Source organism: Zophobas morio, unplaced genomic scaffold (assembly GCF_036711695.1).
Source record: "Zophobas morio isolate AGI-343-1 ecotype UQ-CSIRO unplaced genomic scaffold, CSIRO_AGI_Zmor_V1 ptg000006l, whole genome shotgun sequence".
Classification (NCBI taxonomy): Eukaryota; Metazoa; Arthropoda; class Insecta; order Coleoptera; family Tenebrionidae; genus Zophobas; species Zophobas morio.
Window position 1 is genome coordinate 17,264,499 of NW_026972111.1, and position 27,714 is coordinate 17,292,212.

General features: G+C 32.8%; 1 protein-coding gene across 7 annotated transcripts in view; it reads left to right on the plus strand.

Annotated features, from left to right (window-relative positions):
- LOC135123736 (uncharacterized) overlaps nt 1-27,714 on the plus strand; it is a 107,977-nt gene that overhangs the window by 60,509 nt on the left and 19,754 nt on the right. For 5 of the 7 annotated variants that reach the window (XM_064048595.1, XM_064048596.1, XM_064048599.1 and 2 more), the window contains 2 exons: nt 14,697-14,937; nt 23,695-23,906. In XM_064048595.1, coding sequence (XP_063904665.1) covers nt 14,707-14,937; nt 23,695-23,906 — 443 coding nt within the window. In that variant the 5' untranslated portion in view covers nt 14,697-14,706. Of the gene's footprint in view, nt 1-12,256; nt 12,414-12,673; nt 12,733-14,696; nt 14,938-23,694; nt 23,907-27,714 lie in introns of those variants that run through there. The other 2 variants (XM_064048602.1, XM_064048600.1) reach the window with 2 other exon arrangements.

A 27,714-nucleotide genomic window follows, 5' to 3' on the forward strand; every position in this document is an offset into this window, starting at 1 on the left:
AATGAGAAAATTTTGACAATTAATGACGTTTTTAATTTCTAAGTATATCACTTTTGCTGAAATTTTAAGTTTTCGCCTGAATTGGACCATTACACCATTAAAAACCTATAAATAGTTTGTCCAATAAATACGTAAATCCATGGCAACTTAAGCTAAATGCGAAAGTAGTGAAACTTAATTTTGTTTTTACTTCCTTAACCACTTCTGTTTGCTAATGATGTGAATTTCCGACTGAGTAGGTCTGTTAGGACATCAGCACCCACTTAACATGTCCAGACACAATTCATAATGTAGAAATATAATTTTTTTTAAATAACAAAACATATACTGCATAATACTTACACTTAGCTTGCTCAGAATATTCTTACGCGTAATATAAAGTCTTTTGTTGTTAAAATCCCTTTTTTTAGAGATGAAATATTTTAGGAAAAAATAAAAATCATGCGAAACTGCCTGTTAAATGCGTACCGTATGCATGCAACAGGCAGTTTGGCACCAAAGATACCTGTCAAGGTCATCAAAATACGAAAATTATTACAATTAATTACACCCTTACTTCCCTAGTATCTCCTGTTTGTTTAAGATGTAAATTGCAGTTTGTATTAGGATTTTGAAACATTCATAAACCGATTATTACGTTCAGATACATTATTTACTGCAGAAGTTGCTTGTTTTCGAAAAAATTAAGTAAGTACTGTATAATGCGTACTGTACGCAAGCAGCAACAGTTTAACCATTTTTGACACACACGTTAAAATCTATCAAAATATCATAGTCAGCAAAATGCGAAAATTATGACAATTAATGACGTTTTTAATTTCCAAGTATATCATTTTTGCTGAAATTTAAAATTTTCGCTTGAATTGGACCATTACACCTTTAAAAATCTCTAATTAGTTTGTCCAATAAATACGTAAATCCCTGGCAACTTAAGCAAAATGCGAAAGTGGTGAAACTTAAGTTTGTTCTTACTTCCCTAACCACTTCTGTTTGCTAAAAATGTCAATTTCCGACTGAGTAGGTCTGTTAGGACATGAGCATCCATTTAACATGTCCAGACACAATTCATAATGCAGAAATATTCTTTTTTTTTTTTAATAAAAAAACATATACTGCATAATACTTACACTTAGTTTGCTCAGAATATTCTTACGCGTAATATAAAGTCTTTTGTTGTTAAAAATCCCTTTTTTTTAGAGATGAAATATTTTAGGAAAAAATAAAAATCATGCGAAACTGCCTGTTAAATGCGTACCGTATGCATGCAACAGGCAGTTTGGCACCAAAGATACCTGTCAAGGTCGGTCATCAAAATACGAAAATTATTACAATCAATTACACCCTTACTTCCCTAGTATTCCTGTTTGTTTAAGATGTAAATTGCGGTTTGTATTAGGCTATTGAAACATTAAAAAACCGATTTTTACGTTCAGATACATTATTTACTGCAGAACTTGCTTGTTTTCGAAAAAATTAAGTAAGTACTGCATAATGCGTACTGTACGCAAGCAGCAACAGTTTGACGCACACGTTAAAATTTATCAAAATGTCACAGTCAGCGAAATTAGAAAATTATGACAATTAATGACGTTTTTAATTTCTAAGTAGGTATATCATTTTTGCTGAAATTTTAAATTTTCGCTTAAATTGGACCATTACACCATAAAAAATCTCTAGATGTCAATTTCCGACTGAGTTGGTCTGTTGGAACATCAGCAACCACTTAACATGTCCAAACACAATTTATAATGTGATGTTTTTTTTTTAATAAAAAAAATATATATACTGGACGTATAATACTTACACTTACCTTGCTCCGAATATTCTTACGCGTAATATAAAGTCTTTTGTTGTTAAAAATATTTTTTTTAATGATTAAATATTTTAGGAAAAAATAAAAATCATGCGAAACTGCCTGTTAATTGCGTACCGTACACATGCACCAGGCAGTTTGGCACACAAGAAAATAGCTGTCAGTCACCAAAATACAAAAATTTAAACAGTTAATAATGCCTTTGGTTCCCAGTACTAGAATTGTTTGTTAAAAATTTGAATTACTGCTTGAATTGGTCGCCGAACTTTGGCATTATTCACTATTTTCCGATTTTGCTTATGATAAATATTCTCATATTGCCATCTACCTGTGGAAAGAAGAAATTCTGCTTTCAATTAATGATTTTCTGTTGCATGTTTGTCGATCCTATACCATGTTGCCAAATCACGTGCCGAACTGCCGACCGGGTGCGGTGGTAGTTTGGCACCAGTGCGAAAGTGCACAAAATATGCCAAACTGACTGAAATTTACTCGAAAAATGTGCGGAAAAGCCCACTTTATGAACATATATATATATATGTATGCACGGTATGTTGTTACCTCCGAAGTATATACGTATAGTACGTTGTCACCTCATCTACAACGTTCCTACCTCCGTTTTCGGAGGTAGAAACGTTTTGCCTTGTAAATAATTTTTTAATCATCTAGGGGGCGCTAGGAGCTTGATTTTCAATTTTCGTCTGGAGGTCATAACGTGCATCCCATAGTCGCAACTTTTTATTTTAGTTCAGCTGTAGACCGTTGGCGCTGGCGTCGCTTACCTTTATACACTGCTAGTATGTTGTTACCTCCGGCATATAAACTGTACGTTCTGACCTCTGAAACTTGGCAACGTCGCCGTCATACATATGTCCAACGCATGGTAGAAGGAAACATGGTATCGACTGTTACGTCCAGAGACTTTAATACATACTGTATTTAAAGTCTCTGGTTACGTCCAAAGGCATCAAATTAGGGCCAAATTTAAAATACATTAATTTGCAATCACCCCGGAGACTAGACAACGTGTTGGAAAACTGTAGCCTGCAGTTTCTATCTTGTTTGATCTCATCAGTACAGCACATTCCATCAAGTTGTCTAGCATTCATTGTGTTTCGTTTATGTGCTTAAGATTTTAAACTTGCTAATTTCACTCCACTCTTTCTTGTTAATCTTTATGCTCCTTGCCTAAGAATGACATTAATTTACAAATTTAAACTTTTTTTCATATCCAAAAATAAAAAAAATATTTTTTACTTCTAAATTACTTACTGATAACAAATCCAAAAATGGATACTAATCCTTATCACGTCAGCTTTTAATACAAAATAATGAACTTTGTTTTTACCTTCACGTTAGGTTAAATTGATTCATGTTAATACTGTGGCATAAAACATGTCATCGAAATCGTGCAAAGTAAGTACAAATCAGTTTTGTTACGTTTGTGGTAAAATTATAGTACCTAAAGCGGGAAGACCTGTTCAAATATGCTTAAAAAGAAGGTATCAAGGATTTTGGGACGAAAATGTGTTACTGTTGGTCTATTATAAGGAAAACTGACAGTACTGTCAATAAAAGAAACGCTAGTGTTAATCATTTTTAATTTTCAGTCATAATGTTTATAATATATACTAGGTGTTGCTTTTATTTGATGCAACCCCTGTAACTACTTTATTTTTAAAGATAAACCTGTATTTCTTTGAGCAAATTTATATCCTTTTAAAAGATCTTTGTGAGACCAAGCTCACATTTTTATTATCACGTCCCGTAGAGAAATCAAAAGCAACCAATTATTCTAAAATCAATACTTGAAAAATTTTAAATAAAATATTGATGACAATCTAGTAGCTTGAAAAATTGACACTCATGTTATTTATTGACGTAGATGATCTTGTAAAATGAAACAAATTTGCTAAAAGAACTATATGTTCATATATATTTAAAAACAAAAAAATAACAAGAGTTGTATAAAAGAAGAGAAATACGGGATATGTTTATATAAATATCTCAAAAACCTGACGTGATGGATTTTCTCTGCTTTCAGATTTGATTTTCCTGAACCCAAATCCTTCAGATTCAACTATTTTTGTCTTTGGATATAAAACCTTGTAAACTAGTGTAATTGGAGTTTTCACTCTGTTGGGGCATTGTATCAGTAATAATAAGATTAGCAACCATCTAACCAGCTTTAAATTGAAAAATTTATTTGTGATTATACAGTTGTTGCAGTCGTATGTAATATGGGATCGCAGAATTTAGGTTTTCGTGTAACCACTAACCAACATTAGTGCAGAGTGCACATTCTTCTCCAAAATATTGACTAGTACCAATTTACTGTTACTTTATTTGTCGAAATTACTATTGGTTCTGAAAAGAGCCGATTTGATGCCAGTTTATAGTAACCACACAAGATTTTCGAGATATGGCCCTCCATTCTGGACACAGTCCGAGCCCTTCTTTTTTCTTATTCTTTTTTATGTAGGACATTCCAAGCTCGATTTCCTCAATTAGCCCTGATTATTGTATTTAAAATTTCAGCATCTTCGAATTCTTTCACTTACGTCATATAGGTGTTTATAAAAGTTCTATGTGTTGAACCTGTGTTTCATTAAACATTCTGTCACTAATGGTGTTTGAATCGTCTCAAAATCGTCTTGAAATTAGAATTCGAGTCGCTATTGTTGCTTAAATCGTCTTCAAATTCGAATTTAAGTTGCTATTGTTGCTAAAAGCAACGTTTTGTGATGACGTCATTTTTACAAATACAAGTATATCAACTTGGATTGATGCAGTGTAAAATACTAAAAATAACAGTATTCTATTCCCAAAATTTTCTGGGAAAATGGAGTGAGGCGTTCCTGATTTAATCAATAAAATAAATTTGACCCATTCATTAATTTTTTGAGTCCCCTGTTTTAGAAAATCTAAAAAATATGAGTGCAATGATCGACCACAAATAAGAACACATTTGCACATTTTGGGTGGAATTTATTCTACAAAATTTTGAGATGTCGTCATCAGTTTTTTGGGGGACCTAAACAGATATATTTTGATCAACAATTTACCATGCTTCAATAACTTGAAAACGGCTGCAAGATTTCAAAATATTCAGTTTTGCTATTCTTGATTTATTCAATAAAATAAATTGACTGATTCATTAATTTTTTGGAGTCACCCTCTATAAGCAAAGCTAAAAAATATGAATGCAGTGATAAATTACAATTATAGATTGATCATTTTAGATAGGATTTATTCTGCAAAATTTTGAGATGACGTCATAAATTTTTTGGAGTTGATGAACAGATATATTTTGATAAGTAATTTACCATTCTTTCATAACATCAAAACGTCTACAAGATTTCAAAGTATTGAGTTTTGCAATTTTTGATTTAATCAATAATTTTTTTGAGTCACTTGTATAAGTAAGTCCAAAAAATATGAATGGAATTGTGGGTATCGGTGGGGATTTTAATAAGAAATAGCGACGGTCACGGTTTTCAGATTTTTATTAGATGCTTACGGGTTGAGAGCTCGAGGAAGAAAAAGGAATGGTGTTTAAAAATTGTCGACACGTAGGTTCGATTTTGGAGAGGTGGAAGAACTTAAAGAAAGCGTTTAGAAAATTCTAGAAACTGAAAGAGAAAGTTGGACCATAGGGCAGGTAGACGAAAGATAGGATAAGAGGAAGGATAGGATTTGCACAGAAATTTACATAAATATCACATGTATTCAGGTATATTACGTGTTTTTGGAGCAACTGTTGTTCCCAAATATAGACTCATCATATTTTGGACTTTTCCGAAAGGATTTATTCGGCAACATTTTGAGCTGACGTCATCAATCTTTTGGAGGGGATAAGTAAATAATTTTGATTAAAAATTTATCATGATTATCATAACTTTATAACGTCTGCAAGATTTCAAAGCATTCCGGTCTGCAGATTCAAAATTAAATTGCAAAATGTTGCTTTATAATTTTGATTCTTTTCCCAAAAATCTGGACGTTTCGATAAAAACTCAACACGGCTTCATAAACTACATGTTATTTTATACATTTTAAAACCCATTTACTATGTACAATTGTGAAATGATATCATCACGTTATTGGTGAGGATGATTAGGCAAATTTCGGTTAGCGTTATACCATCTACATGACGTTCCTAATATAAATACAAAATTTGACAACAATTGTCCCAGTACTTTCGGAGATTATCTGTCTAATAAAAATTTGGGACGGCAGCCAAACGGACAGACAGACACACGGAAACAGGAGACCTATTTCTTCCTACTGTAGGGGTCATGAAAGCTCGAAAAAACGTAAAAGTAGAGAGTCGGTCGACGGACTCGATTACAATTACAATTACAAAAATTATAAGACGTTTCTGTCAGTAATAGCGTTCGAAACATGTCAAAATCGCCTTAGAATTAGAATTCAGGTTGGTTTACAGCCTGCGAGTGATGAAATGTGAGTTTTTAGCAACAGTAGCATACAGTTTGAAAAGTCTAGTCTTAAATTCCAGGACTTCGAATTACTTTCACTTATAATACAGTCACAAGTATAGTAATCGAGTCTATCAAGCAACTTGCTACTTGCATGTTTTCTTGACGTTTCATGACGTCTAGAGTACGAAAAATTTGGTCTCCCGGTTCCGTCTCTCTGACGCCTGACTCTCCAACGTCTGTGTTTTTTTTTATTAGACTGATAATCTTCGAAATTACCGCACCAATTGTTATCAAATTTTATACTTATGTTAAGAATATCGTGTATATTGCAAAACGCTGACCAAAAGTTGATTAATCATCCCCCCACCAATGGGATGACTGACAATCCAAAATTTACAATAGTAATTTTATAAAATACGATATTCCTGCAGTTGTGGTGTATGAATTCGTACTGCGTTTTCACACTGGACATCGAGATTTTTGGAAAAAAAAAATTAAAATTGTATATTTTGTAATGTAAGTTTTAACATGCAACACACAATTGTTATATAATTTTGATTTTTCTTCCAAAAATCTGGTCGTTTCGGGTAAAAACTCAACACGGATTCATAAACTATACGTGTAGGACTATATTATTTTACACAGTTTAAACCTATTTACTATGTACAATTTTGAGGTGTCATCATCACATTGTTGGTGGAGATGACTAGACAAAGTTTGGTTAGCGTTTTACCATCAACATGATATTCGTAATTTACTTACATATAAAATTTGACAAAAATCGGTCCACTAGTTTCGGAGAATATCTGTCTAACAAAAATCCTCACGGACGGCGGACAGATACACACACGGAAACGAGAGATCCATTTTTTCGTACTCTGTGGGTCATAAAAGGTCGAGAAAACGTAAAAGTAGAGACTCAGCCGACGGACCCGTTACAATACTTCCTTACATTTTGAAAATAAAAAGTAAAATTCGCAAAATCAAATAATTTTCAAAAAAGCTGGAGTTGTATTGTACTTCAGGGGCGAGGAAAGTTCTCTTGAAATAACCTTCGACCGATTTTTGTATGTATTTCTAGGATGATGTCTTGCTATTCCTATAAAAAAATTGGAGCCATTTTGCAATTTTTACCAAAAATTTCCAAAAAATTCAGTAATATAATTAAACACTTTCTTTGAATGATCGTACGAAATCAAGATATCTAATTTGGTGTGAAATAGCTATATACGTAAAAGAAGATAGCTTGTGTATAAACTTGACAACACTGTTGGAGGTAACAACAAACTACGAGTACCCACTCATATACGTATATGGAGGTAAGAACGCCTCTTTTGTATATCTTATGTATATCTTATATATGGCCTTTTAAAATACTAGAAATCGTTTCCCCTCTTTTGAGATTCGAATAGTAGAGGTTCCCCTCATTCCAAATATATCACATATATGACGCTAGCCGAAGGGGGTAACCCGGAGGTCAGGTCGTCTGTTCCATATGTCGGAGGTAACAACTTAACAGGTATCAATATATATATATATATATATATGTTGGTTAAAATAATAAAATAAGTGTAAACGATTAAAGTACAAATATAGATGTACCTATGCTATTTAAAGTGCATTATTTTTATTAAAATTTGCGATGACGTCATCAACATTTTAGTATTGACAGTTAATATGCCAATTTGGAAATTTACAGTGTAGTACCGATAACAGTAATAACAATAATAATACTACGCTCAGGGAGTAAAAACAAATGCTGGGAAAATTGCCTCAAAAATTAACCAATCCATTTGAAAGTTGTTTAATTTTTTGTTTTAAAAAGTCTGCAATTAAATTATAGAATTAATTTAAAAAATTCGAAGTTTCTATAAAAGATTATAGGGTCGAAGTAGGTCGTCATGAATACGTACCGCCTCTCAAATCTGAATTTTACAATGTGCCCAAGGACGCATGACAAAGGCCACACATATCTACATAACTGATTGCCTAAATGTTTCATAGCTTATTAAAACATAAAACTAAATCATTACAATAAAAAGAAACCAATTTATTGCGGTTAAACATTACATTTAATGTTAAAAATATTCACCATTTTGTTCAAGGCACATATTCACTCTCTTTTTCATTTCAAAAATGTTCTGTAATCCTTACGTCAATACCCATTGTTCAATTTCATGTTGTAACAGGAACACCTGACTGGTGAAGAAATCTTGTCAAAGATGTTTGCGGATTCTGCTCAAGTCGTCTCAAATCATCAACAACTTCTTCAGATACTGAAGGTCTTCCAGGAGACTTCCCTTTGTTGACACTGCCAGTTTGAACAAATCTGTTGATGACATGTCTAACATGAGCTTCTAACAATGTTTCTTGAGTTATGAGTATTAAATCAGAGTACAAAATTTTCGTACACAAGCACCAAGAGTTTTGAAAACGACTGTTTTGTTGTTTTGAGTTTCGATCAACGAGAATTACTGTAATTCACACTTGAAAAACGTTAAAACAATAAAAAGGATGAGTTTAAATGACAGATTACAAATGACATTAATGACAACTGTGAACTGTCATAATGAGACATAATTTCAGCGAAGCAGGATTTTTGAAATCCATGGCCAACTACGCTCTTAGAATCATTTATAAAAAAACGGTACTATAGATTCATTTTCAACAACAAAATTTTAAAAAACAGTTTGCTCGTAAATACCGCTTAATTTATTTATTATTTCCCTTAAAAGAGAAATAATATGTGCGACAGTATTATTTAGTATGAGTGAGTTGGATTTACAGTGCACCCCTCCAGACGTTGCAAAAGCCGCTGCAGCAGCTACAGGGAATCTTGGGCCAACAAAATCGGCAGCAGTCTAGGAAGTTGTTTATAAACGATTTTACTTCGAGTTCTACGTATGTTTTTTTAAGTGATTAACTTCAGAGTGCTTTGGATACTGTTACTATGGTTTCACTTTTTCTGACGCCTGTAGCGGCAGAAAAAGTTTTTGTCTGCGATGGTTGAGGAGGTTATTTGTGAGTTACAAAATGTCATGTTTTTTAACGTTTGAAGAAAAAAAAACTGTATCGTATTCTCTATAGTTGACTTGGCTAAACATTCGATAATTTTGAAATTTTAATTTTTGCAACTTACGTGTTATATTTGCAGCGAAGTGTATGTTTACACTACACTGCTGAAACTAATTAGCAGAAGACTTTTTTGCCAAAATATAACTTTTCTGGGAAACACTATTAAAACATGACAATTCTAAAAGCTACATTCTGTAAGTAGATTTGAAAAATCGTTTATTATATTCAACGTTTACGAAAATCAAAATAGGAAACTGTAATTCGATAGTGCTATAGAGCTGCTATTTAAACAATTGCAAATTAAAACATTGTTTTATGTCAAACAGTGTCTTGTAACACGAAGTTATGCATTTTACTGCAGTTCAAAAAACGCGGACAGTAGCCTTGCTCGAAAGGGATCACTGATCAGTCTTTCCGTGCAGTAGCCGCAGACCTTCAAGTTAGTCCTTCTGTAATCCACAGAGCATGGAGTCGTTCGGAAAGACAGGAAAATATAAAATAAAGTCGGGACAAGGTCGTAGAAGGAAAACAACTCCGCAGCAGGACCGGTTTCTTACCCCGGCATCCCTACGGCGTCGTACATATACCACTAAAGACCTTATAAGCGATCTCCGAATGGGAACTGGGGTACAGATTTGCGATCATTGCATACAAAATAGACTACGACATTCTTATTTAAGACCCAAAAGACTTGTCAAGAATCCTCATTTAACAGGAGAACACAAAAGAGCGCGAATGGTATTCTCCCAAAATCATGCAAACTGAAAACTTCGATACTGGAGATTTATTTTACGAACGGGTTCACATTTCGCCTAAGTCGTTATGACGATCGTCTTCGTGTCTAAAGACGTTTAGGTGAACGGTACTTATCTGCTGCCATTCAAAAAGTCGATAGATCTGTAATAGTTTGGGGCGGGATTTGTTTAGAAGACAAAACAGACCTTGTGGTTATTCATGCTAATTTAAACGCAATAAATTACATTGACTTGGTTTTGGAAGATCATATAGTGCCTGCTGCTTATGGAACTGGTGCTCGGAAAATATTTTTTTATTGGAGTGGCAAATTTAAGTGATGGATAGGACAGCGTTAAGTACAGACATGAATCCGATCGAACACCTGTGGAATAACTTGACCGACTTGTGCGCAAGCATCCAGTACCACCACAAATGGTTCGGCAGCTTCAAGAAACCTTCCTTGAGGAATGGGAGAGAATTCCTCAGGAAGACATCCAATGGCTAATTCGCAGCATGCCCCGACGATGTCAAGCTGTAATTCAAGTTAACAGGGAGGGAGCATACACGATATTAGATCGTTAAAAATTTTACAGTTTTTTAATAAAAGTATAGTCGATAGTCGTTTCTCATATTCTTTTTGATTGTTGCTTTGCACTATCAGTATTACCTCACGTTTAACCACCTGTTCTTATTAAATATGTACCTTTCGACATTGACTTGTTTTGTTGTCATATCCACTTCCAGAAAAAAGTTATATTTTAGCATAAAAGTGTTCCATATTAATTTTAGCAAAGTATTATGTGTATATCGTGTAATATCGTATAATATAAATATAAACATACATGGAAACGTAAGCACTTTAACTTAAGTAATAGCAACTTGATAATCTTGGGCGGTATCGCAAGTTGCCAATGAATCTGATTATCCTGCGTTGTAGAAAAAAATTCGATGGGAGCTTGAAGCATTACTTCATGATAAGATTGCAGAGTTCTTTTGCAAATGACAACAGCAAAATATATTGTAAGTAGTACACTGGTAGGCAAAGAGCTCTTTAAGGCTCCAATTAAGTATGTGTACACACTTGAAATACTGACTAGAAACTCGATAGATAGTTATTTATTTCTTTAGTTGTCTGCATCAGGTGGCAGATGGTATATGTCTCAAGTATTAATAAGTTCTGTACTTTATACCGGGTGTCCAAGTAAAAACCTGGTCAAGAATGTTACGTCTTTTTGTTTTTGTTTTTTTCGTATGTCGTTTCCGAAATGAATTTTGCAAGATGTCACCCGCCTGTCATATCGACTGTTGTGAATTAATCACTACGATATACGGAAAAAAACAGTAAAATAGCAGGTAGCCCTCTTTTTTTTAATTAGACTTCCCTTATAATGTTTTACTGGGGTTTTTAGGCCTATTTTTTGCAAGTATGAGTGTGTTTCTATCAAATTGGCGATATTCATTACGATAGCATAGTAGGTCGTTTTAAACACATACAGAACCAAGTATGTTCTTGCTTTGTGGATGAAATGTACTGCTTTGAGAGAAAGAGCTTTTCAAATTTACATTCCGAAAATTGCCAGCATGTACATACGAGGTAAGCGCCAAATATTCTCGGCCAAGAAAGAAACATGATGCAAACAAATTAATTTTTTTTTTTTTCAACATAATCTCTGTTAACTTCAATAGATTTAAAACTACGTTTAATTAACAGCTCTATCCCTTTGAAAAAATAATTTTAATCTTTATCACTAAAATGATGTAGTACTGCCGATTGCATCTCTTTATCCGTCGCAAAACGTTTGCCCCGCAAGTCATTTTTAACAGAACAGATAATAATCGTTCGAACCTAAGTCAGAGCTGTAGGGTCACACATAGAAAATTTCTGAAAATTATCGGCAAAGGGACTAGGCACAGAAATTACTTTCATAAATAGCGTTGTCAAGTAATTTTAACGCTGCAATTTCACAATACATTTCTGCCTCAGCGTAGTTATATGGTCAAGAGGTATTAACTTAAAATTACATCTTATCGTTATCAAGTTATCACCATAAATGTATTTGTTGAGCATGAACCTAAGACATAGTTAAAAAACGCATAATGTTGTACCTCTTTTTATTACCTGAACACTGACATTAAAGATATTACAATTTTGGTTTCAGTAAAGATAGTGAAGCGGATGTGTCACTGACTTATTTCCCTTGCGGTCATTTGTTTATTCAATGTTTTTGTCATTTTGTGTCACTCGATAAAACGGTTTCCGAAAATTAAATCCAAATACCCTTACGTTTTTGGCCATGTTTCCGAATTATGGTGGCTAAACAATCTGACGCCCTAGCTCAGAAGAAGCAGTAAGTGGAGAGTGTTTTTAGGTGTTATTTTTTATTTTACTTTGAATTTAGACTGGTCCTTCGTTTTGTTTCTTGACTAATTTTTTATTTGTTTCTTTCTGATTAAGCCTCGAATGCAGCTTTTTGGTAGATGTTGGCCTGTTTGCTAGTTTAGGTTTTCGCCATAAGAACTGGTTTTAACAACTTTGTCTTGGGTGAAAATTACAGGCGATGATTCATTTTATTTCCTGAGAGTAAGTTAGTATTGTATTAGTGTCTATCCAGCGAACTGTTAATGTCGTGGCTTCTTAATGTTATTGATAACCCCTAGACCCCTAGAGTAAGAAAAAGTATATATCTCGTTTCTGTCTATCTGTCATCTGTTGGCATAGGCAGATTATCTTCTTACTGGATTCCTTGTAAAATTTTAGACTAGTTTACGAATATCGTGTATCATGTAGATTGTACAACGCTAATCAAATTATACAATCATTCCCACCAACAATTTGATGACGTCATTTAAATTTTATAAAATAACATAATCTGGAGGTACCTATTGTTTATGCATCCGTCTTTATTTTTATCTTCGACATTCAGATTTTTGAAGAAAAAAACCAAGTTGTGAAACAAATTTACAGCTTAATTTAGCAAACTATAAAAAACTGAATTCTCTGAAATCTTGCAAATGTTTTAAGACCATAAAATAGTAAATCGCTGATTAAATTTTTCCTGTTCATTCTTTCCAAAAACTTGAAAACGTCAGTTCAAAATTATTCTACTGAATAAAATTCGACCTAAAATGTGCAAAGTATTACGAGTTTCCACTTGTCGTTTATCTATAAATTCATATTTTATTCTTTTTTTTTAAGTGTTGTAATCGAGTCCATCGGGCGACTTGCCATTTTCATGTTTCTTTGAATTATTGTTTTTACAGGCGGGTGAAAAATTTTTATGAAGTAGTTTATTTTATTAATTACATCAATTTATTATTACTGCACTGTATTTTATTACGAAAAATTCAGGTGAAACATATGTACGGTTATCATAAACGAAAATACAGTTTGCAGAATTAAATTTTATAATACAGATATGTAGAGGATTTTATACTAATAATTTCTTAAAAAATCATCGTCCACGTCGTTCGTTTTGTGAGCTGTCATTTCTTTTACTTATTTACAGGACAGTTTTTCATTATAACCAAGTTTCAGGTCCAAAGGGCAATTATAAAGTTGCTGCCTGTCGTCTACTTAAGAGTTGTTGGTGTTATACCTGTTATGCAAATTCTTTAACTTAGATTTTTAGATTAAGATTGTCTCTTTTCAGGTCGTCGATTTCCTTTCGTAAGTCGTTTTAAGATTGAGTTTTCCCACGAAACGCTTTCATTTAGTACATTGTAAACACTGATATCTATTTTTTTTGTTGTTGACCGTAGTGTCGGCAATATTACAGCATATTATTTGCTCTTCATTTACAATATTTACATTTCTCATCCTTTCGATACACCCACCATTATACATAGATCTGAACCTACAAATCCTTTTGTTTCCTACTCGCAAATTTCCACAGTACAGGATTTGTACATACACACTTCAGTGCTCTGTTTCTGGTGTTGACGCCATCGCACACACAATGTTAAAATGTTACATTTAGATATGAGTTACAAAGTTACACATTTGTAGAGACATAAAAAGTTTTTGCTGTTGCTGTAATATTTATGTAGGTACTTCAAAGCCTGTAGGCCCAGAAATCTTTTGAACATATGTTTTAAATCAAATTATTCTGTTACGATTATTCAAAATTCCATAAAAGTGTTTACCTTTTGAAAAACGGAAACTTGGGTTTTAGCTCAATTTTTTGAAAATGAAAAAATCTAACATAGTTTTCAGAAAATCGTTTTTTTTTATTTACACAGCACCAGCCAGCAGTGAATAGATCTAGGCAATTCCAATTCGCTCTTAAATTTATAAGAGTCAGGTTGTTTTCAAACGGTTCTATCTGGCACATATCGTAAATTTAACGAAAATCTACAATACAATATGTAATGATTTAATAAGAGCCAAATCGCATCAGAATTTTGCGTTATAAAATAAATTCCAAAACATTTTTTTTTGTTATTTATTATTATTTACGAACGAGTCGAACAGTGAATTGGACATGTGTCCGAGTCTAAGCGAACAGAATCGATTTTATTCGACCGCACAAAATTTATCCACGCTATGCCATTAACGAGACTCACTTATCACTGACATTTACTAAAAATAGACAGACGCGTATAAAATCTAGTGAAAATGTGTTTTTTTCTAGATAAACCAATATGGGATCGAGCAGCGGGGGGAAAAAGAAGTACATCAACTTCCGCAGCCGACAAAGGGCCAACATGAGCTTTTTTATCGTGGTGATGTTTTTCGCCGTGTTTGGCATTATCATCTTCACAGAAATTTTCCTGATAGACGAAAGAGGGAGAGGGGCGGGAGTTCTTGTCAGACACGGCTCGCTCACGTATCACCACCGCCAACAAGACCGGGACTACGAAGATGCCCTTCAGGTACAAAAATTTGTTCAAACACCTACAATAAAAAATGTTCAGTTACGCATGATTTACTCGCAGGAATTAAGATAAATCTGTAATTGGAACACATAAAACTATCGGCTTTTAGATGTGTGTAAACAGCTCTGTTAGCAGACACACGCGTTCTTTTGTATCTAAAAGCGGAGAACTTTTTTACTTTGATTGATGACATTATGACGACAGGCGAATTACTCCTTACACGAAATTTCTACATTGGGTGTTTTAACTTAAACGGACTTAACCAGTTTCGAATTTTATTTATAAAAGTAACGTGCGAAAATATGCGTATATTATTTATTAAAAAACATTATAACAGCAAGAAGTTTTACGTTTAGCAAAAAATATTTTTAAGCGATTTTTCCATAAAAACTATGATTACATACATTTAATCAGACTTGTATAAGTGACTAGCGTGTAGATAACAACGAAAAATGAAGACATTTTGGCAGCCACTTTCCAGGTTTTAATAGAAATTTTGCTGCGCACTGGAATTTATTACAAAGATTGAAACTTAATTATTAATTAAAGTTGAAGTATAGTTATCTTTTTAATTATAAACATACTATATCTTAAATTAATGTCATTTCGTAATAGGAAGTGTGGATAAACTTATATTTGTTTCAATAATTTAAATTAATGGGTGATTCGTGCTTCCGAGGTTTACGATGCGTAAGCATAGCAAGTATGATATATAATTAAATTTAATTTTTAAATAATTTTTTAATTAACGCGTTTCTATTTGTGACAACCAATTTTATCAATTTTGGTTTCCCTATCAGCAATGCTTTATTATTTTTAACCAAATAAAGTAATTTAGTTTAAATATCATACTATTATTTAATTAATATTGATGACCGCAAAACGCCTTCATCACTGTAAAGTTTTATTTCCCAAAAACACCAAAACAAAAACAATGTGTTGCCATTATCTAGTCAAGAGTCAATTAACGTTTCAATTTTTGATGAATTAATTATTATTTAAAGTACGCTACTAAATCTTAGGATCAGAATATTTAGTTCCATACAATAAATATCAGCCAGTGAAAAAAAATTCTGATCAGATCAGATATAACTGTCTACTAAGTAGCGGAAAATTTTAAATTAGACATTCGTTGTATACATCAGTAAAACGATTCAACACTCCTGACAGACCAAACATTTTTAAATATCTGTATTTAACGATATAACATATTCATAATCGTAAAAAATAAAGTTGATAAACGCACTGGAACTGCTGAGTAAATAAAAGGACTAAGTGCTTCTGCAGAGTATTAATTGTCTCAAAAACCGCCACTTTTCTTAATTTAACTGACTTTATATTTCTTACGGCTTTCACAACCTTAATTAATAGTAAGCTGTGGAAAAGCACTCTCCGCTTTGTATAAAAACAATAAATTATAATTAGTTATATGTCATCTTGTCCTTGTTTAAAATCGCTTCAGATTGTATGTTTTAAATAATTTGTACTCGAATTACTATTTTTTAAACTGTAAAGTCATTTACATATTAGACATAATTGTGAAAAAAAAAGTTGTCCACAGAAAATATGCGTTAACTCTGTTTACCACGGTAATCTAACAAGTGTGCTGTGTATTAGTTAAAAAAAAAAAAACAATAATAAGTTTCTATATTTACAAAAATTATTAGCTTACGAGATTTTCGTTTCATAAATTAGCATGTTTTTTTACTAATCCGTGTTTGCAAGTCCTAGATAAACTTCTTGTAGCTGTTATATACTTATTTTACTACTTAGTGAGTTGTAAAAGGTATCGGTAATGACTGATGAGTTCCATTTTGTATTTTTGTCGCAAACATTGCGTACGTAACAAATACTTGGACCAACCAGTGGGTGGAAACAGCTACTTCCCGGACAAGAGCCCCGCTGGACCCTCAATTACACCTGTTTGCACTTCCCGTCATCCTTTAGCTTTACGGCAATATGCTGTACTGATGAGACCTAAGGAGGTTGAAACTGCAGTATACTGATGTTCATTGTGTTGTCTGATTTATATAGTGATAACGGATTGCCGTAAAGCTTGCTTCCCATTCTTGTTTGAAAATAACAGTTTTTGTAGGTTGTAAATGAAAATAACACAAGAAATTTGCACGGCCATGAATGAAAATGAAGACAATTTTTTCATACAAACTTTTATACATAATTTCCGAAATTATTCTTTGTCATTTATTTAAAATGTTTCCAAATATCTATATATTTTTAGTGAGTAGTGACCCAACGGTTTGACAGCCAGAAGCCGAAAGTTACGCATACAGTGGGTCATTGAAAAAATTTTTTAAAGCTGTCGAAGAAGAACCTATTTAAAACCACAATTTAAAATCATGTATACAGTATGTTTCATTTAAAGGTTACACACTAAAGTTGCATTTTTTTAGACGAAATAGTCTATTCTGGATTCTGAATTCTAAATACGTTATTAGTGTTGCTAACTTTCTCTGATATGATTTTCTAATTGACTTCTGATTGAACAACAATAATTGCAAAGAGTTAACAAATCAATAAACATTTTTTTGAAAAATCTGTTGATAAATTTTATTCCCGTAAAACCCACCTGAAACAGCCGATTTGAAGTGGATGCACACCCGTGAAAATTTCATGAATAAGTTTGGTCAATTTCCAGTCAAAATAACAAAAGTCTATATAATAATATATATGTGGCCGTTTTCTAACCTCTGTATTTATGGATTTTACAAGATATATAGGTACGTTCTTTTCTCACCTATCACTACAAGAATCTATATTTTCAGTAAAACCAAACTCTATAAATAAGAATATTAAATAGTTACAAATAAGGGAAATTATAGCAAAAATGTTTAAGATTGTCTTTTTTCAGTTCACTTAGAGTAAATGCAAGTTGTTTCAAATACAAAATTGCACATAAATGACCTGTAAATTGAAGACAAGCTACATTTAAGTCACTCCCATTTAGCGGCTTAAAAATTTTAATTACCAACTTACTTTAATATTTATTATTAAAACTTTCCAAAATTTTATAGAAGATTCTTCGCATCGGAACACTTTCCGATAATTCATAGAACGACCCTTCGTTATATTTTTTTTAGTATCTCTAGACTTGATTGTTCGCTTAAGTTAAATTAGTTAGATACAAACTTCCAGACACGAGTTACAGAATTTTGTAGCGATGTGCTTCCTTCAACATGCTTGCTTACAAAATAACATAACAAGTAAATTGGGTCGACAACTAATATTAAGTTTCCTCTTTGTTCCTCGAACATAATGCAAGTTACAGTGTACATACGTACCTCCAAAATTCCCAGACTCTTTTTCTAATTAATTTAAACCGTTGAAAGCAAGTAAAGCAAATTCCGTTAGTAATTAAAAAGTAGGTGTGTTAGGCGGAAACTTCGGCAACCACTATCTGGACCCAGTTTCCATCCAAGGTAAATTATGAAAGGAATGTAACCAATATTAAATGTTGCTGTGACTACTTCTATTGCAGTTTGTATACGCTGTCTACTATCTTCGCTAAGTCTAAAATCCATGGCGCAAATTTCGATGTCACAACCATCTGTCAAAACAAAAAATTACGTTACCATGAAAAATTTTAAAACGAGACACGTTTCGTAACCGGTGGAGTATGAAAAAAAGAGTAGGCTGACCGTTCCATGTCTGTTGGTGATTTTACTGTATGTCTCAAAAGTCTTCTTTAATAAAATTTTGTATACAAATATAATTACATATATTAAATTTCTATTCTATAATCCAAATAGTACACTTATAAATCACTAAACTTATAGCTCATATCAAATAAAGTGGCCCACGCTCCTCAACAAGATGCAACTTTCTTCGCATATCTCGCATTGAGTTTGGCCTCGACATCGATCTGTCTGATAAACTCTTCGCCGTAACTACTTTTCATTTTCAGCCTCCCATCCTTCATTGGACACTTTTCGAGATAAAAGTGCCTAAAAGTCTTCAACTGGGCGGGTCTGAGGTAAATTAGGGGAAATGTGGCTTTTTAGGGTCAAAAGATATGTGATGATCATTAAGACAGTTTTGGATCTCTATTACGTAATGATATGATGCTAAATCTGATCAAAACGTTATGTGGTGTCCAACATGATGCTCTTGAATACAATTATCTAATTTCATTAAACACTTTTGGATATCGTCCAACATAAGGTCTACATATCCTTCTAGTAGAAATAACACATATTTAGGACATTTCTTTCTGTTCCGGTATTTTTGACCGTTTCTCTTCAATTCTCTTGATATAGTGCCGTACTCACGTCCCAGTTTTCTCACTGACCTGACCTTACTAAAAATTGTAGACCTTCCACTTTTCGGTAAGTTTACACATGCTCGCACTCAGCCGTAGTCTGATAAACAAACTTCGCGAAAATTTTTGAATTTTCAAAAATACGAACTATTTGGGATTTTGGTATCCCCTCAAGTAAATTATAAATTTTTCTACCGATGTAAAATATTTAGTTTCAACCAATTTCAAATTCTGAACTGTCAGTTTAAAAACAAGCTATCAAGGACGTTGTATTAAGAGTACGAAAAATGTCCTATATCTTTGCTGTGCTGAGAAAGTGACCCATCAATTCAAACGGTCCCGCAGGAGAGTGGAAAATCCGTGGCGTTTCAAATTGATTCAGTGTGCTGTGTTTTGTTATGGCAAGTAGATAGTTAGTAGAGTTTTTTGTTCAACTTTTATGCACACTGGTTTTCAATAAGTGCTTTTGTCGATTTTTTTTTGTTGTAAACATTAGGTGTGGTGAAGTTGATCAGATTTCCATCACTATTTATGTTTAAGACGCTCTCGATACGCCCCTGCTACAATTTACCCGCTTTCTACTGTACTCCATCTTTATTAAAACATGTTCCGTCTCTCTCTTTAGTCACTGTCATATTTGAAATGATCATCCGTCCTCTTAATATAACTTTTCTTGTAAGCTATTGAAGATTTGTAATTATCACGCATCTTATGCACCTACTTTTTTGTAACAAACATATATAATATTTTTTCTAGGTTTCATAATAATAATAATATCTTTATTACCCAACAGAATTTTCCATTTAGATGACAGATTAAATTAAGAATATCAATACAAGAATTAAGAAATAATAATAAAAAATAATATGATGAAAGAGTGTACTAAATAATAATCCCTATTGTATTAAAAATAGGTATATGTGTTCATTCAGAATTGATTGTGCTTCAAGAACGAGGTATATTCTGTCTAAATAGCTTTAAACTAAAAAAAAAAGCTACAGGAGAAAAAAAGACTATCAAGGATTTTATTATCTATAAGAAATATAATTATACATTTTATAATAAAAAACTAAAATAATTTCAGCAATTCAACAATATTTAAAAATTATTATAATAAACAAGTTATAACCAGCAAATTATAATCAAGTAATTTTGTTTGCAACTTGTGTACTAATGGAACATCATATAAATAGTGAACTGAGATCTACGTTCGTTTCTGTTAAAAAAGTGACCAAGAAAATTACTACAATTACAAAAAAATAAATCAACACCCGCTGAATTTAAAAAATAAGAGATTTTAGAAAGCATAATTAACTTAAATAAATTATTTATTATAATTAATAATAATAATATATTATAATAATCTAATTTATTTATTTTATTTATTTATTAAATTTTAAGTATAAAATTCCTCATCTTAATAAATCCAATCTTCGTCGTGAGGGAAGGTTACCAACGAGATTGGTATGTTGTACAGAAGCTCCCATTGCATATAATTGAAATGTATTGTCGTTATAATAGTATTATTAAATAAAGTTACAAATGTATACCATAATTTCGGACAAAAATAAATTTAGAATGTATACGATATTTTCGGACGGAGGGAGTATAAAATAACGTAGTCCTGCACATGTAGTTTATGACTCCGTGTTGAATTTTTGACCCGAAACGTCCAGATTTTTCGAAAAAAATCAAACCTACAAAACAACATTTTGCAATTTAATTTTGAATATACACAACCGAATGTTTTAAAATCTTACGGATGGTTTAAAGTTATGATAAGCATAATACATTTTTAATCAAAATATGATGAGTCTATACTTGTGATTTATCATTCCATTAATATTTTTTTGGAATTGCTTATATGGGGGGGGGTCTCAAAAAATTTATGACTGACTCTATTTATTTTATTGATTAAATCAAGAATTGCAAAACTGAATACTTTGAAATCTTGCAAAAGTTTTGAAGTTATTGTAAGCATGGTTACTTTTTAGTCAAAATGTATCTGTTTATCAACCCCAAAAAATTAATGACATCATCTCAAAATTTTGCCGAATAAATTCTATCCAAAATGTGCAAAATATGTATATATTTTTACTTGTGAATTATCATTGCATTAATATTGAACGAGTCAATTTAATTTATTGATTAAAGCAGGAATTCCATTTTCGCAGAAAATTTTGGGAATACAATACTGTTATTTTTAGTATTATTCTGCACCAGTCCAAGATAATATACCTGTCCTTGCAAAAATGTTGATGACGTCATTGCAAAATTATGTAAAGAAAAAACTCAACTCGAAAATCCTGGATATGTTTCATTGTACTGTAGGTACGAGGGAAGTTCTGTCGAAACAACTTTCGACCAATTTTTGTATTTTAAAATTACGGAGCAATCGGTTTTATTCTTTTGATTTTTTTTTTTCAAAAATCTGCATGCAAGATCTACTAGTTAATATATCACAGGTATAAAAGTACATTATTTTGTTCATTTTAATTAGTATTTACTCAGCCAAATTTTGAAATGACGTCACTCAGTTTTTAGTAAAAATGAATGAACAAATTTTGGTTCACAATTTTACTGTCTACATTCTAAAATACGTTTAAAGTTTTATGGTATCCGTTCAATACTTTCCAAAATGAGTTCTCTAATAAAATCGCCAACAGACAGAAATAGGAGACATATTCTAGGAGGTGGGAAACATCTATATACCATGAAACTAGCCATCTGTCCAATTACAATAATTCCCTAGTTTATGCTCGGAAAATAAAAAGCTTATGCCCTATAACGATTGAACAGCTTCTGTTTTATCACTAAGGTGTTTATCAGCTATGCGCTTAGATATCAGTCATGTGTTACGATCACGATTTAAGGAGGACACTAAGTAAATGATAATTAGAAAAAATAACAAAAATTTATCTTAAGTATATTGATTATCAAATTTTTGTTTTTAGTTTCGTGACAAATTAAAGTGGCAAATCTAACTTAGTAACATGACTTCAGATCTAAATGATCACCCGGTTTATCAACGCTTTTTAAGATAACTTTCTTACTTTCTAGAATGTATTGAAGAACATGAAGAACAATAGCTTTAATAAACATCTTTTCAAAAGTCTTTGAATCTGTTATTTACAATGAAATTTTTTTTCAAGTAAAAAACTCATTGACAGAAATGCAACATGGTTTTTGATTCCGGTAGGTGGTCAACGACTAATTTGTGTGCCCTTACTGAATTTATCTCCAGTTCAAAAGACTTCGGTTCTCAGACTGATGTTATTTACCTTGATTTATCAAAGGCATTTGATAAATTAGATCATAGTATTCTTTTAACTATACTTAGTAATATGGAACTGTTGTACTCCAAGAGTTGTCGAATTTTTGTCTTCTTACTTGTGTAATCGCAAACAATATGTTTTCGTCCATGGTTATTCTTCTAAGAAATACACGGGGACATCAAGGGTACCCCAGGGATCAATTCTAGGACCATTGCGATTCAACTTATTTATTAATGATCTCGTGACGGAGCTGAACGTATCATGTTTACTATACGCGGATGACATCAAGATTTTCACTGTGATCCGCAATCAGAAGGATTGCGAAACTCTTCAAAATAACCTTGATTTTGTTATAAAATAGTGTCGCATGAATAAGCTTCCTGTTAATAAAAATAAATGCGTTGTCATGTCTTTCGGACTTAAATTTGATGCAATATTGTGGAATTACACAATAAATGATTTCCTACTGAGTAGACCCGAAGTAGTTACCGATTTCGGTCTGGTATTTGATAAAAAACTATCATTTGTAGAACATGTTCAGAGGACGCTAAAAAGCTCACTTAAGGTTTATGGATAAGTATGTAATACGCAACGCCAAAACCTTTGTATGGTTTTCACATTACAAGAGTCATATAGACAGTTTGGAAAGGTCAGAAGAGTCCTGAAATATCTGTGTTTCAGAGCTGATGGATTCTACCTAGGATACTCTCAGATCAGACTTTTAGAGAGGTTTGCTGTTCAAACTCTTACTCAAAGAAGTAAAATAGCGAAGCTTCTATTCGTACAAAAATTACCAAAGTCAACTTTGGATTGTCCCAGTTTTCTTGCACAGGTCAATTTTCATATAAACCTAAAGATCTTACAGTTCGAGGCAAAGATCATTATTATATAATCACACGCCGCATACAAAATAAATGTATTAAAATACTCGTTATTACAAATTATGTGTAGGCTGGGTAATTATGTGAATCTACACCTTGACTTATTTCAAACCACTGTCAATGTGGTGAGGAGTCTTCACTATTCGGGTTTATCCTAAATACACTTTTTGTTATAAAGGAGAAAGTTCGTGAAATAGATTTTATTAAAATCTGTGATGTATGTTCTGTAATTGGAGGTCAACTCTGTTGAACATACTAAATAATAATAATAATAATAGCATGTTACGTTAGTTGTATATGGTTGTCTTAACAATACTTACAGAGTGACGACTACATATCAATCCGTGTGGGTGCTGTATCCAACATGGACGACACAGTTGGAGCATTATTGTTAGGTCGTCCTGCAGCTATTCCAGTAGCTGATGAAGAACCGGGTCCTCAGTCTTCCAAAATGCTCACAGAAACCCAGCTGCCACCATATCCATTTCATATAACCCCGACAAATGGTTCTTGGCAAAACGTAAACGGCGCTAGGTAAGCTACATTATTCAGTTATTCTTATTACTGCTGTTATTACTTACTTGAATTTAACCGATTAGCGATTACTAAGGGTTATAATACATTGCGGTATATGTAATATTATAAAATTGTAAAAGTAATACTAATAGGACAGAATAAATACTAAATTTATTATTATTTATTAATGAAAACAATTGTGCTCAAATAAGATTTCATTACCATATGACCAGAATTTGAATGAAATCAAGTAAGCAAATGTAAAAAAGTTAAATTTTCATATGCGCACGTCTTGACTAAATTGCTTTAAAATCTTCTCAAAATCTTTCTTTTTAATTATGTGTCTGCAAGTACTTGAGGCAGAACATCAATTAGGACCCGCTCTACAGTCTTAACTTTCAATCCAGCCTTTTAAAGTTGAGGTGTCCGGGCCTCTCAAAGATGTGGCTGTACGTAATTGCTTGTTTTGTATGCCCTGACGTCGGGCTCTGAGCAGATTTAATACTTCAGTATCATATTTTAGGATATGTATATGCATATGTACAGGGTGTACAGGCGACTCACTAAACGTTCGTTCCTCGATATCTTATTAATCTAATTAAATATTATAAACAAAATTGGTCTATGGTTAGTTAGGCAGAACGTCCCACGTCCTTGGACTAAGTGTAATATATCATATCCAGCTTTTTCGAAAAAATATAAAATTTGATTTTGTGATTTTTTTTATGATAACCCCTACAAGTTAAAATAGAGATATGTGTGTACTGTGAAAATAAAGGTAAAGAAACTTCTTACGCATATTTGGATGGGTGTAGTGTAATACATTAAACACAGTGGAATATTACATATATTCCCAAATTTTCTGTAAAATCCTGTGAACTATTCTTGATTTGATAAATAAAATAAATCCGTCTGGTTCATTAATTTTTTATTACCCTGCACTTACAAAAAATATAAATGCATTTGTTTTAACCGTGTGAAGTTCAATTTTAATAAACCGCCTTTTTTACAATTAATAACTTTACTAACAGACATTGAATAAGCAGTAATTCCTGCTGCCTAATAAAAGGATCCGATACGGAACAGGTACTGGTAGTGAATGAATACAAATAGGTCTAAAAATTAACAAAATAAGTTTTAGAGGCTGGAGCTGACAGCCCTTCTACCTAAAGGAATGGTAAAACCTATTCAGTGTTGTATATAATGTGCAATCTTATGCAGAGCAAAAGTTTAAACTCATAATATTTTGAGCATTTTAGATAAGATTTATTTGACAAAATTTGAAAAACGTCATAAATTTTTCAGAATTATCTCGCCTCCCTAAAACTCGATGACGTCACCTCACAACCAATAAATTTTAGTTAACGATTTACACTACTTACGATGACCTAAAAACGTTTGCAAGATTTCAGAACGTTCAGTTTTGCAATTTCAAATTTCAATTATATAAAATATTATTTTGATTTTTTTTAAATCTAGATGTCTATGGGGTAAAAAATCAAGACGAAGTCATAAATCACACGTGTAGGAGTATGTTATTTTATAAAACTTAAAAAGCATTTACTATAGGAATAAGAAAATTTTTGGTTATCATTTGACACCATTTACACGATATTCCTATACAGGGTGCCGCATCCAAGTCTGGATATAGGGAATTAACATGGGAATTGGTTTTTATTTTATGATATCTCCCCAGATCACTTTATAGTTATTTATGTATTAAGGGCATAATCAAGGAGATTGTGGCACGAGGGAATGTTTAAAGCCCGACGAAGGAGGGCTTTTAATTTCCCGAGTGCCACAATCGACAATTATGCACGTGGTACATACAACGTTTTATTCTATTTTAGTTTCTAAACTATTTTTAACGAAATATTGAATATTTTCGGCAAGACTGTGTGAATTGTGCCGATGCGAATTTTAATACATAGCTGGCTATTATTTTGATGTTGTTATGGATACCACGTTGATTATTTGATAATTCGTTTTTCAAAATGTAAATTAAAGAAGCGGAAAAACTTTATTCAAACGAAAGTTTAGAAGAATTTGAAGTCGGTCAGGTAATGATTTGATAAAATATTATTTTTCCAACTTAAGAAAAACGTTGAATATCGAAGCCTGTTTGAATAATTAATTGATTAGTGTAAATGAACAATCAATTGTTGCTTAGGAATTTTTGACAGATTTGTGCTAAAAAGGCCAATTTAAGCCCGCATTTGGGTGCTTATAAATAAGATTATGGTTCTAAAATAGAATAAAAGCTATTATTGAGTGATGCATTTGTGGAGGTCGAAGAGGGCTATCGGCCAGTATTTTTTTCAAATCGTTGCATCGCGCTCATTCACTGTAAAAAGGTTTTAAAAATCGTATTTTGAAATTCGCGCCCGATCCGATTTGTCACGAAATGTTCCGTCGCACCGTCGAAGTTCGGCGATCGCGTCTTTGGAATATCCATGCAAAATTCAAATGTCAAAGTGAAATTAGAAATTATTCTCAGAAATCAACGAACAACTCAAACTGAATTATTTTATCCAGTGTGATGATTATTGTAGGACAAATTAAGCGGAATAAATGCACAAATTGATCAATTCATTCGTCATAGTGCGCGACCCCGTCAAACGAGCCATCTCGAACTACACTCAGACCGTATCCAAAAAGCCCGACATGAAGACTTCGAGCAGCTGGTCCTCCTCAAAACCCCATCGGCAGGATTGTAACATGTCCTGGGAGCCCTCAAGCTAGGGATGTACTCGCGCTGCCTCACTCAGTAATCACTGAACGACTCAAATTGAATTATTTTATCCAATATGTCGATTATTGTAGGTCAATTTAAACGGAATACATGCACAAGCTGCACAGAATATTTTATTAGGTTATGTTGCTGGTGCTGGTCGAGTCTTTATTACTAAAATCTCATTAAAATGCCATGTTCTGCTGCGATTAGATGAAAAAGCGAGGGCCCGCTTTTCTTATTGTGTGATGATAAAATTTACCATCAAAACAGGTGGCACTTTTGAAGAGAGCCTTTTAATGAACCATTTAGATAACTACAAATAACAAAACTTAACAATTGTTGATGAATGAAGTAATGAAATATTGTACGAATCTGGAGAAGTATTGCACTATTTTCAAGAATTGCTCAAAAAGACTGCTCTCAGCAGCTGTACAGTAAGTAAGCCGATCTTCAAAACTTCTACGCGTGTTGATCAGCATTTGCGTTGCAATCTGAAGACAATATTTGTTGGACTGCTTGTTTCAGCGCGTCTCTGTTTGTATAGCTGGTATTGTTTGAATACAGATGGTTGTGAAGAAATCTCAAAAGAAAAAATTCCCAGGTATTTAGATCCCGCGAATGCACAGACCAATGCGTGCAAACTTTCCATTCCAACATTGCGGGAAAATACTGGTTCAAATAAACAACATTTATGCGAGCTATATGGCTGGTGATTTGGTCCTGGATGTAAAAGACCTGCTGCAGATGCCGCACCCTTCGAGTCCCAGGAAGTATTTGCTGAGCTAGCATATTGTCCTACTTCTGAGCATTCAATTTCAATAGATTCGATTAAAAGAGGTGCAATGACATGATGTCCTACAAGCCCCAGTCAGACACTGACAGTTGCACGCCATTAATAACGATAGTCATGGACCACGTGAGGATTGTGTTATGCTCAAATTTGATCGTTCTGACGATTATAACTTCCGTTAAGACCAAATGAACATTCGTCAGTAAAACAAATGTTCCTCAAAAACTCTCCATCAGCCTGGATTCTCTTAAGCATTCCTTCGTAAAACTCCCTACGTGAGAAGTAGTCCTCAGGCTTCAATT